We start from the raw sequence: 13,093 nt of genomic DNA, 5'->3' as shown, positions 1-13,093 counted from the left end.
TGTATGACCAAGACAGATTGATGACGCGTTGGAATTTATGGCATTTTAGCAGTGAAACATTATTAAATTATGTTGATAACAATTGCATTCCGATATTTACCAAAAATGTAGTCTATGTTGTTTAATTTGGAATGTTAGCTTATTTTGATGAACATCCTAAGGCTTGGCAGATTTAATTGAAGGCCATGAACATTCTTTGTAGATAATATGACACCCAAGGTAGCAGTTTCGCTGCAATAATGGCGTAATTGAATCCACGGCATTGCAGACACGATTATGCATGCCGTAGAGCAGCATGCATTAGACTCTTCCCCTTTAAACCCCTGCGATAGAGTTACGCGCACTTAAGCACGGCAGGCTATACTTAAAACTATCAAAATGCAGGCATTATTATACCGTTAGTCTCACCTATCTTTTTTGCTGATCTGCTGAGATAAATTTTGTATACTAACTGGTAAAATGCATTGTGGAAGTCATACAAGTTTCTTCAAGTGGTATTCAGATGACCCTTGTAAGATTGAAAAACTTTAGCTGTAAAATCCTGTAACGAGTGGCAAATAAAATCACAAGTTATCATAAACACTTGTTAAACATTACTATAATGTTTGAATTCTATTCTGTCATCGAATAGATAGCGTAATATGGAACTGCATCTGCATGCTACGGCCGTTTATCGGCACTTACGCGTTCCTATCTGAAAGTGATTGATCGTTTATTTACTTTGCAATAATATAACATGTAACATGTTAAGTAACATCCATAATAAAGCAGCGTATCTTTTTGAGGCTGCATTTCCATTATCTATTGGACCGAACAAGTTATAATGAAGAAGGACAGGCGTGAAGGAATATCGAAGAATTTACGGTCATTTACCCCGCACTTGTCACAATAAGCACCTATTCAATGTATACGCCCACCAATGAACAGAAAGTGATAAACAAAATCATTTTCTATACTCAGCGCCGACTTTAACTTGAAACAAAAGAATGATCTTTAAAAAGAACGTCAAGCAAAACAAATTAGGGAAAACCAATTGCATTATGTTTTTGTTTGAGAGATAAAAGGAGTTAAAATCTTTTCATAGTTTATTCTTTGAACAAAATAGCTTGACAAAGGCTGCGAAGACGATAAAACTTCTGTGCAATTTTGTTCTTTGTTGAGAAATCGGATGTTCGCCTGCAGACTTATGATACCTATTTAACTTTGGCTTTTGAATTCATGCCACCATTAACAGACTTTGTTACAACGATAACTATTTTATCTTTTTTCCTTTGTTATCAATTTATTTCACAATTAGTACCTAGTTCCCTTTAATAATTTATAATTTTACGCTAAAAGTAATCTCTTCCTGGTTCGTATTTCAAATTATAGTGCAAATACAATTATAGCCAAAGGAATCATCGTGATGTTATAAATCGTCAATTTTTGGATAAATTTAATCGTAATACCTGGAGATGGTTCAAAACACATCCAAATCATCATATTCATCAGCGGAAGAAACACTTTCAACCTGTTTATTAACTAAATAAAAAAACGTTTACGCGTGCCTATCGAACAGTAAAATAACATGTGATGTTCCCTGATCAGATGTGATAAAGCGAAAGCACCTACCTACTTACTCCGCGGCTTGTTATATTTTGTAATGAACTTTCTCTTTAAATAACCGTGGGTGTACTATTACAGGGAAACTAACATTTATGATCGATTGCTGTAATGTTTATGTAAATATTATTGTTTGAATTTAGTTTTAATGACGTTAAAACTGGAAGACTAGCGTGAGATTTTTGGTTGCGAATATCTAGCTTAGGATAAAACATCTAAACTGCGTTAGGAATCTACGGGGCTAATATACAATGAAGAAGCAAGAGGCCATGATAATATGCGTAAATACGAACATTTATGCTTAATAAAAACGTCAGCTTAGCAATTACTTTGGTACGGACCCAAATTAATGTAATACCGTCGCGTTCTGGGAAAAAAAACTGCAACTTATCAGATAAGTAATTGCAGGAAAATGCCACGATGAATCAGGTATCCTAGCATACCTGCCTGCGTATCTTGCCTAATTATATTTGCATAAATATTAAAATAAAGAACTGTATAACAGTTAGGTAATAAGTATGAAAGTCACCGTCAACAATGAGTAACCGCCTATAATATAACGTAATTGTTTCATGCAAAAATATGTGAATAAGATGCCCGAGGTTGTTAGTCTTGATGTTTTCTGACCTACTGTGAAACTGGTTTGTTCTCCGTTTCAATATCTAGACTACTGAGTACGTTATTCTGAACACTTGTCTTGTCATAATCCTACAAGACTTACGACATTCTTCTTTCATCACTCTGAATTGAGCTTACATTTCAGTAAATTTTCAAGGGTGACCTCTTAATAAGAATTGTAGTTGTGGAAACAAGATGGCGTTTTACATTGTGTAGAGCGATGTCTCTCTTCCACAGCGGCTACAGTGTTACTTTAAGAAGGGACGGTACATCCCCTGTAGAATGCCAAACCGACGGTATTCACCTGCTGCCGACAACAAAACTTCAGCAGTACATTTAAGTTCGACGATAAACGTACTTCCCTGATTTTATTATTCAAATTCTGTTTTGACTTTTCCATTGTTATGTTAAACTTTAAGAAAGCGAAGTAATACTAAATCTTTTGTTCTAAATTTAACCTTGCTTTTTGCTGATGTGTGTACTAGATTTGATTCTTACTGTGCTAATAAGACTTTCTGATTTATTCGAAAAGAAAGCAATTCAGTACTCTGCCTAACGTACGTAATAACTAAAAATAACAATACGATTGTACATAAACTAATGAGTTTATCATGCCCTAATGAAACTTAAGTAGTTAGCGACGAGTTAATGTGTTAATTCGAATCAAATGTAATGTGTTTACAAACAAACATCCCTGGCTAAACTAACACATTTAAAGCTTTGCTCATGTTATGGTTATCAGGTAGCATAAACAGGATCTCAATACATACTGAGTTGAAGCGATAAAATGTTCTTCACTTCCTGACGACGCCTAAAATAATAAACAATCGGTCAAGTTCCACTTACTCAACTTGGTTTAGTACTGATCTTGTCATCAATGAGAATTTGAGATGTTGTAAAAGGGTTTTTAGTCTTTTTTGTCTCCCGCATGGATGCAGTGTCTTATTCGTTACTCTTTTTTATTAATTTCGTCGCGGTTTCCAAGACAGTCAATCATTTCCTTCTTTCACACCGAGCTTAAATTATTTGGCGATTGTCCTTAGTTTAGGCTTTTATGAGTAGTTATGGGCATGTGTGGCAGGCTTGCCCCATTATAAAAATAAAGATGTTGAGCAAGAAAATTGGTAATATGAAAGGCGGAGAAGCCAGTATTAGAATCATGAAGTCCCGTATGCATACTCTGCAAGAGAAAGTTTATATTCCGGGCAGATCTTTGGAACTCGCACGTAACTGTGTTTGGGACAAATGCCCTTCTGAGTACAGTAAAAATATAGAAGTGTAGCTTTTTAGTATCATTTGAGAATTATTTTGACTTTATTTTTGTTGCTTTTGACCATTTTCTTATCCTTGTTAAATAATCCTAGAGAATTGTGTTCATCGGGATCAAAAATGAAACATTTGGCACTACAAGTTGGATCGTTTTCTAGACACAAAGTCTGCATAATTTTGGAGAGCCATTGCGATCGTTCGGAGCCGGTTGGAAGATAAATACACAAGGTCAACCGCTTTCGCTGTACGAACCTACTTACCATATACGAACATTTTGCAGCGGAATATTCTAACAAGTTCCCTTTCTCCATATTATTATGCTTTATACCTTTAATTGCGATGTTCCAATGATTTTGGACTAATAAAATATGGAGATAAACGCTCAAATTGATGAACATTGATTGTTGTAATAACAAAATTTTATTATTACGGTATTCCTTTACGAATACTAAATAAACATCCGTAAATGACGCATAAGTGGATACAAAGTTAATTAAATTAGGTAACAACACAGTTGAGTCACAAACCTGAGATCTGTTATAAGCTGAAAACCTACGCTTTGTGTTGAAGCGACAAGTAATCATATAACAGTTCTCTGAAGATGTTTTATATATATATTTTTGATTAAAGTAGCTTCGTGGCAACCATTTACTTTTGATTAAATAATTATGCGTATTTTAAAAAATCTTTGAAACAGCGTTAGTGATTAATATTTCCTATGACAATTTAATTCACTTAGGTAATCAATTAGTTATCAACTGAGGTATTAAGAATACACAATGACAACACATATTGATTATGTTCCCATTTACCAAGCTTGTAATAAACCATTACAATCGTAATTGCTCTCGTCATCAAAAGCAATCATAGAGAGACACAAATTGATATGAGAAATGCTAACGAGAAACTCGTGAAGACCACTGACCGCACCTATGCCTCGTAGACAGAATATATATCGAAGACGTGTGACCTATTTCAGCAAAATCCTCTTTAAGACGTAGTTACCGGGACGAGGTGATAGTTCGATCGCAAGCGACAGAACAAAGGGAACGTCGACGGCCGTATAATATTCCTATTGTGATCGTGGCTTGCCTCTATTCTGCTTCAATGTTTTTGTATGCTAAACATATTGGTAAATGTCGTAAGCGTATGGGATTAAATCTGATGTACCGTTCTAAACGCAACTATAAGGCCGGTGATGCCTGACTAACAAGGCCGTTCCGTTTCCTTCGATACACGGTTATTTACGTGGGTTAATCTTGGGTTAATGGTTTACCTACGTATACTTAATTTGTGTTTCGTTGAATGACTTGGGTCACGGAGTCTATTGGCGTTTATGTCTGAAATATTTTCCGCATTTGTTGTATGTAGGTAATTGTTTTGTACATGAAGTAGGTTAATGTAATGGACGCAGGTGTAAGCGGTTAACAACAACTGTATGTAGTTTAAAATGTCTGCATACATGAATACTGAGTCGTGATACACACATGCATCACTGCCGTTTAAGATATTATCTAGTGAGTTATACTGCAGGTGCCTTAGGTTAGCAACACTATAAATGTGTTCACTACAAAGAAAGATTTGAAAGTATCAACAAATGACGCAATTTGATGAAATTGCTATCAGTAGATTATATGTCAATGCATTTAAAGATACTATTTATTATTCATTATTATCGTAATGGAGCTTACGGTGACTTACAATTGTTTGGTGCGTCTGATGACGTGGTTTACGCAATATTTCATGCGTCGTTGGTCACGAGCAAGAAAGCGAATATTCCCATTGTTGTTGCCTTATCTTATACTTATCTACTTATGTTTGAACAAATACGGATTATGTAAGTAAGGTAGGTAGCCATGCTTCGGACGTTTCTAAAGATAAGTGGACATCGTTGCGTCTGCAGATTATACTGTAAAAGCACATTTGTTGTAAAAATCTCTTACAAAATATTTCAATTATAATTTGTAAAATAATTCGGAACTCTTGCTAGCTTAAACAAGAGCTTTGTTTGTAAACTACGTGTCTTATGCGCAGTTTCTCTTGTTTTTCGATTTTCAAACGTATGTGTGGCTTGGCTTACTTCGTCACACCACATTAAATGCTATAATAACTAAAGACGAGGGTTGACGGGATCCGTTACACTACAAATTGTTGCCACTTCATTAACTTGTTCTAATTAGTACAATCAGGAACATAACCCTTTGTCATCATGTATTTTTTTGTTTCGAGACAATAATATATTCAATTATTAACATTAGTTCCAATTATTATACGTCATAATCCCTAATAACTTATTTTGATCGTTCTTTTCATTAATACCCTGTCCTCAAGGTGTAGCGTAGTAATTAAAATAATTATATGCCGTTATATCATAGGACGATCGTTGTTTGTCAGCTTTAGCAATATGTCCGTATGGATTGAGGAGCCACTTTCGATTTAAAAAGGAAGCTCGCCCCCTTATTTAGTAGGAAAGTAAATAATTTTGTAGACCGAATTCTGAAATTTGTAGTATAATATGTCTAAAGTTATGTAACTGTGAATGTGGCTCCTCAATCCAAACATCTGAATTGAGGAGCCACCTGAAACACGGAAAGTATTCCATGTATATTTTTGAAAATTTTGTATCATTTAGTAGCAATTGTGTATAGTGTCTACTAAAAATTTGAGCCCAGTACTGTTTATATTCAAGAATATACAATACTTTTAATGTGGCTCCTCGATCTATACACAAGAGCATGAATTGCCATGAAAGTTATTGGTCAATTTATATTCCACTCTAAAGACATTTAGTAGTAAGTGTGTTCGAATTTGTAGTATATGGACAAAGTAGTAGACTGAGCGAATTTAATAAATAAATGCATTTCATTTGGCTCCTCAATCGTGACGTCTGCATAATAAATAATTGACTGTACCTACCTGGGATCAAAACGGAATAAAATACCAGAGACACTAACATTTAGTATAAACGGTCTACTAAATACATATGCACAGATCAACATTGTATATGTTCGGTATCTGAAAAACAAATCACTTCTAAATATTCCTTACGAATTCGCTATTTAGGGTGACCATGTTATATGAATTAAACTAGGATGATTCATTTTTGAAATTAAATTTTTCGACAATATTCGGTATGTTTTTGGAATCCAAAGTTTAGAAGATGCAATTTGTATTGTAGAAGAAAATAACGTTTGCACATCTTGTAACCACCAAACAGTGTGTAAATATACTGTATCAAAAACAGTGTCATTTGAACTAAATGTTTCTACGAGGTTTAGAGTAAACGAGGTACCAGAAACTATGATGATTTCAAGTAGCTCATATACTTTAATAGGCGTTATAGAATTTATCCCTGCGATTAGCGAAGCTGGAATGGGTCACTATAAATGTCACTACCCAGCGAATGATGAGATGTTTTGTTATGATGACTATGATTCCCACTGTAAAATTCATAAAAGCACCGACCAACCAATATTAATTCATTCTTTAACTTATGTCGAAATTGACTAGATACTAAATATCCTAAACCTATGAAGAATCTTTGTACCGAATATTGTCGAAAAATTAAATTTCAAAAATGAATCATCCTAGTTTAATTCATATAACATGGTCACCCTAAATAGCGAATTCGTAAGGAATATTTAGAAGTGATTTGTTTTTCAGATACCGAACATATACAATGTTGATCTGTGCATATGTATTTAGTAGACCGTTTATACTAAATGTTAGTGTCTCTGGTATTTTATTCCGTTTTGATCTCAGGTAGGTACAGTCAATTATTTATTAAGCAGACGTCACGATTGAGGAGCCAAATGAAATGCATTTATTTATTAAATTCGCTCAGTCTACTACTTTGTCCATATACTACAAATTCGAACACACTTACTACTAAATGTCTTTAGAGTGGAATATAAATTGACCAATAACTTTCATGGCAATTCATGCTCTTGTGTATAGATCGAGGAGCCACATTAAAAGTATTGTATATTCTTGAATATAAACAGTACTGGGCTCAAATTTTTAGTAGACACTATACACAATTGCTACTAAATGATACAAAATTTTCAAAAATATACATGGAATACTTTCCGTGTTTCAGGTGGCTCCTCAATTCAGATGTTTGGATTGAGGAGCCACATTCACAGTTACATAACTTTAGACATATTATACTACAAATTTCAGAATTCGGTCTACAAAATTATTTACTTTCCTACTAAATAAGGGGGCGAGCTTCCTTTTTAAATCGAAAGTGGCTCCTCAATCCATACGGACATTTAGCAATATGTACATAATTTGAATTAGTGACAAGTTTTGATTCATAAAGAAATTTTGAACTTATTTCGATATCACCGATTTTAACGTTCAGGTCGTTGACACTTAATGAAGTAGTACGCCTATACTTTATCATGGTGCATCAGCTTTAATTAAAAATGTTCGTTGAACCAGTGAGCACTTGAAGCAAAAAACAGAAGTCAAGTTGCAGTGTCGATTCACTGCAAGTTTTATTTTGGTGCGGCCCGATTGCTTAATTCAGGGGGAACCATTGATTAATCGCCGGCTGGGGCGACAGATGTTCGATGGGCTCCCAAACCGAGTTGAATGGCTCGTGGCTCCCATTGTAAACGAGTATTTATACCAGTGACAGCTTGTCCCCGTAAAAAAGATTTGAGCGAATTCAATGTCGCAACATAACGAACAGCTCTACCGAAAAATATTATGATTTGACTTTCAAACGCTCCGATGTAGACAGCGACTACAAGAGAATGATTGTTCAAACGTTTTATAAACATCATACAATTCGTATATAATGTAATGTATGTTTTATCTTGTTACAGACGTTGGATTTCGACCGAGATGGCCTAACGAAATTGAAAAAAGCAATAAAGGCAATTCATAACTCTGGAAATGGTGAGTCTCAATCTGAACACCTAAATAAACAAACTTCGTCCCCCTTTCCGAACATATGAAACTTTCTACAGCATATTAAAATTCGTCTACAGCTCCGAATGGGTACGAATTTTGCATCTTTGCGGAATGAAAGAAAGACCGAAATTATTTTAGCCCTTGCAAAAGCTTTTTCCCATAAAAAAAGATTAATCAAGAAATACGCCGATAAAATTTTAGACAGTAAAATATATTATAGACTAGCATATTATAGATAAATTATAGACAGACAATTATATCACTAATATACATTTACAAAAAAAATATATATTCCGTTTTAGTATTTCCGAAAACGACTTTTTTTGACGGAGGACAGATGGCATACGGACAGTTTGCTTTCTGATGGCTTTATTTGTATTCCTAACTCTAGTAGCGCATTTTAAAGGCGACACGAGCTCGAAACTATTAAAAATAGAGTGGAGGAAGTATATGGTATGAATAGATGAGACTAGAATAGACAAGATATCCGATGCATGTTCGGTAACTTTAAAAATAAACTCCATTCTGATACTCGAGACTGCAACTCGCTGGCGGTGCATAAACGGAGTAATATATTTAGACTTAATTCTATATTTCATAGATATTCTTTTGTCTTTTAACAATGCTCGCTTAATCTTTTTTATGGGAAGAGCTTTTGCTCAGCATGGACATTTAAAGGGACGAATTTAATATTCTATTGTAAGCTGTAAAAAAACCCACAGGATCTTTGAAGCTTCCTTATTCAAAATTTTTGTTTTTCCTGCATTCCTTTTCATAATTTTATTATGCTAAAGAAGAAAAGGTTGACATAGGTAATACTTTTTTCCTTATTTTGCTGTTGCTATTTTCTCGTGCGAGAAAATCGAAAGGAATTTTAATGAAAAGCTAGCTATCTAGTATTATCTACACACTTATAGGGTATAGTTACCTACTGTGAATACATAGCCTAGCTTGAGCACAGAACCGGCTTGCTAGGACGAAAGGCCGTTCAACCCGCTGAACTAGAATGACCCAAATATCGCAACAAATAGTGTTTGTGGACAGACATAAATGCATTATTTGTAAACACAACCATTCACTTACTACAACTAAACAAACAATACATTTCATTAGTATTATTTTATAATAAATCCATTCATACTTTTACTAAAGTACCTATATACTCAGTTAACTGCAGTATTTTAATAATCCGAGCAATTTGCAGCTCAACGAAGAATACAAGTTTTTAAAAGAACAGTTTTACAATCATTCTCTTTATACGAAATGAAAGGTTGTTTACACTTCAGTTCATAGAAATATAAAAAAGGTACTCTTTATCTCCTATTCAAGTATAGTTTCTGCATCTGAGTAAATATAGGTAACTTGAAATATAAACCGATTCGAGTCGCAGTCGCTGGTCACGAATGAATTTCCCTTCATGTGCGACTTGTCAAGGAAAGTGGGTCAAATGTCTGGTTTCGCTGGTCACAGTATAACTAGATATATTAGATTATTGTTCCGGATCTGAGATATATCACGGGGGGAACACCTCGCACCTGCCCTCCGTCCCTGATTGTACGAATACGTTTTGAGAGCCGTGATTTATGTTATAGATACATAACGCACGCGGCTGTTTCGCTGCTGCAATATTACCATAACATTCGATGTGCTATTGTTTTATTATTTATACTAGTGTAAGCAGTATGATAAGATAAATCTTAAGAACGTACTCAATGTAACGATGTCAAAATATATGATAAATTTTCAAATTATGCAAGTGTCTAGGCTGAAGTACTAGATTACTACTACATTTAAGTACTAGTCTACTTTATTCTTGACAAGGTGCCGCGTTTATAAATATGTAGAAGTTTTTATTTTTTCTTAAGATGTAAGTACAGGTTTGTTGCAATTCCATCGCGTGCTAGGGTTTGTTTATTGTGGTTGTATTAAACGGCGCGGTGCCGCAGGCTGCGTGAAGCCAAACGCTCGGAACTGGTCGTGCGAGTTCGGATTGCGCGCAGGCGCAGCTGGCAAGGCCGTGCGCCCCGCGAGCACGCGCTCGCTTGCAAAAAGAACCAATCAGCGACAAACATTCATATACAATGATGCAGTTTAGGGAAGATTGGCTCGCAATGTTTACATTGTTTCTTAGAAATATAACTCTTTTTATTGGCTGTGCTGTATTTCGAATCTATTGGTCGTAATAGGTACAGGCTAACTATAATGGAATGACGCATTCTTGGAACTTTTCCAACTGTTCACCGGCTTTGTTAGTGTTTAGGTCAGCATATTATTGCTTACTTTACTGTGTTCATTGAAACGTTTTATTCAGATGTCTATGCATTTCGTTGCTTTTGATTTAGAGAAAATAATTACAAATGTAAGAAACCTGTACCGATAACCTTTAATTTGTTCTACTTTTTATAACTGCAAGTCACGCATCACTTTCGTTTGTTAAAAGTCCCTTATTATTGACAATTTAGGCAACCAGTTTGATGAAAACTCGGCCGCAGGCTATGAATAACCCATACTAAGTGGAAGGTTAAAGAAGAGCTTGACGGAGAAATTGAATGGCGTGAGGTTTGTGTATTGCCATTTAATATTCAAAAAGCGTCGGCGGGATTGAGCTAGGCAAATGTGGGCCGCGACACGGATCTCTCAGACTCAGTGGTTCACCACCTTATTTTGTATGTTTATTTTCAAACTAAGCGCACGAACGGGTGTAACATTCCAATTCCGCAAGCCCGGTCATTTGCAGAACGTATATGAACGACTGTTGCCAGCCATTAAGTCATTGACAGCTAATATTAAATATCATACATTCTCTGAAATGTATCTCATTCACGTTCGTTCTTGGAGCTAAAGCTAAGCATAACTACTATAAAGTTTAAAGGTTCTAAGAACAAATAAAACTCGCAATTAAATACTGTAGCACTTATTGCATCTATACTTGCTAGAGTAGAGCTAACTTAACTAGTGCTCCTCTTTACAGCAGCGAGTAAATCCAATCGGGAAACTAATTAAATGTCCGACGGCTCAAGGAAGATAAAACGAGTCTTTGTCGAACAACCTAGAAACTTTGTAAAACAGAATTTTCAATTCAAGAAAGCCCCTGCCCTGGCTCTGTGCTATTAATTAGGTATATCGGTCGTTTAAATTTTATCGCTTCGATTTTATTTGGGACATTAAATACGAAATGGGGCTGGTGTGATATTTTAGCTGTCTAGGAAATTCGCAACTTTTGTTGTTACGAACGCATTTTTTGTATTACCACTTGCATCAATCAGGACTTGATATAAGTATCATCAGAGAATAATAACTACAAGGTCGTCTTGATATCAAATTTTTGATCGTTTCATCGGTTCGCAGCAAAATTGCTGCTATTCCACGTGTTTTAACTAAAATGTTGAGTTAAGTCAGGGCTTGAAGATTGGTCTCAAGTACAACTGAAGGGTGAAGCACTCCGGTGGTTTTAGCCGGTAAGAGTCCCGCATACCTTCTCGCCTTTCCCATGGCCGAGAAAGTCCATGAAGATTTTGGGCTCATAAACTTAGGATATGTAGTTAGATACTTGGCTCTATGTGAGATGTGAGAAATAACATAACATAACTTGTTGACCGCGCCATTCAAAAGATCTCGTCTAGGAAACATTTTGCATGCACGTATGTTTAGTAGACACAGACAGGAGAGGCATTTTTGATCTTATTGTTTTTTCTTTTTATTCAGCACACGTGGACAACGAGATGTATCTCTCCCGAGCACTGGAGCGGCTCGGCGGGAACGCGCTTAGCAAAGACTCGGAGCCAGACATCGGCGCTGCTTTCTTCAAGTTCGCTGTTGTCACTAAAGAACTGTCTGCTCTCATGAAAACACTAGTAAGTACTTACCATCAAATATTGTAATACATATGCTTATAGTTTCCAGGTAGCTCGTAGGAAGCGCTCGTGGCTAAGCTATACCTGCACAAGGTGATCTATCACATGTTATGCTTGATACGGTCGGCCGGTCCGGAACATTTTGTCATAACGAGAGTGTTTCGGAAGGCAGAGAAGGCAGGCGGATTGTGGTTCTCGGCTGTTATTCAGATATCTTTGACAGTCGTTAGAGGTAGTCAGAAGCTAGAAAGTCTGACTGAAATGTATCGTGTTGGTCAGGTAACTCGGTTGAGGAAGACAGATAGGCTCCTTGTAAAACACTAGTACTTAGCTGAATCCCGTTAGAATTTAAACCGACCCCTACATAGTTGGGAAATGATAGGGTTTCCAGGTAATGAGTACGCTTCCTCGTCTCTTCCCCCAAACATCGTAAAACGCGTCGAAGCGTGTAACTGCAGAAGCCAGAAAGACGTCGGAAAGTAGCTTCCCTTTCCACGCAAATAACAGTTTACGATGCCTGCAAAAATATGAGAAAATTGATACAATAACAAAGAACTTCCTTATTGTAATATTATTAGTAGGAAAGTAAACACGGGTCCATTTTCGTCAGTCCACTTACGAATTGATTGATATAAAATGATGTCGTTCCACTTTCCATAACAATATTTCACAAGTGGTTTTATAACAAATCCAGGTCAAATATTAGGTTGCCTTTATGAATTAACTTTCTTTTTAAAATGAAGAACTGGCTTTAAAGAATGCGCATATTTAACGCTCTTAGTGTATTTTATAGTCAGTTCATTCAAAGTATTTAATAATTGCATCGA

The 13,093-nt window shown here is 35.7% G+C and overlaps 1 protein-coding gene across 2 annotated transcripts in view; it reads left to right on the top strand.

Moving 5' to 3' along the window:
* The window catches only part of LOC113496317 (arfGAP with SH3 domain, ANK repeat and PH domain-containing protein), a 41,360-nt gene that overhangs the window by 5,516 nt on the left and 22,751 nt on the right, over positions 1-13,093 (top strand). For both annotated transcript variants that reach the window (XM_026875477.1, XM_026875476.1), the window contains exons 2-3: positions 8,325-8,397; positions 12,118-12,266. In XM_026875477.1, the coding sequence (XP_026731278.1) occupies positions 8,325-8,397; positions 12,118-12,266 (222 nt within the window). The remainder of the gene's footprint in view (positions 1-8,324; positions 8,398-12,117; positions 12,267-13,093) is intronic.

The sequence above is a fragment of the Trichoplusia ni genome, chromosome 8 (assembly GCF_003590095.1).
Source record: "Trichoplusia ni isolate ovarian cell line Hi5 chromosome 8, tn1, whole genome shotgun sequence".
NCBI lineage: Eukaryota > Metazoa > Arthropoda > Insecta > Lepidoptera > Noctuidae > Trichoplusia > Trichoplusia ni.
Note: the sequence above shows the minus strand (reverse complement) of the source record. Positions and strands in the feature narration are given on the sequence as shown.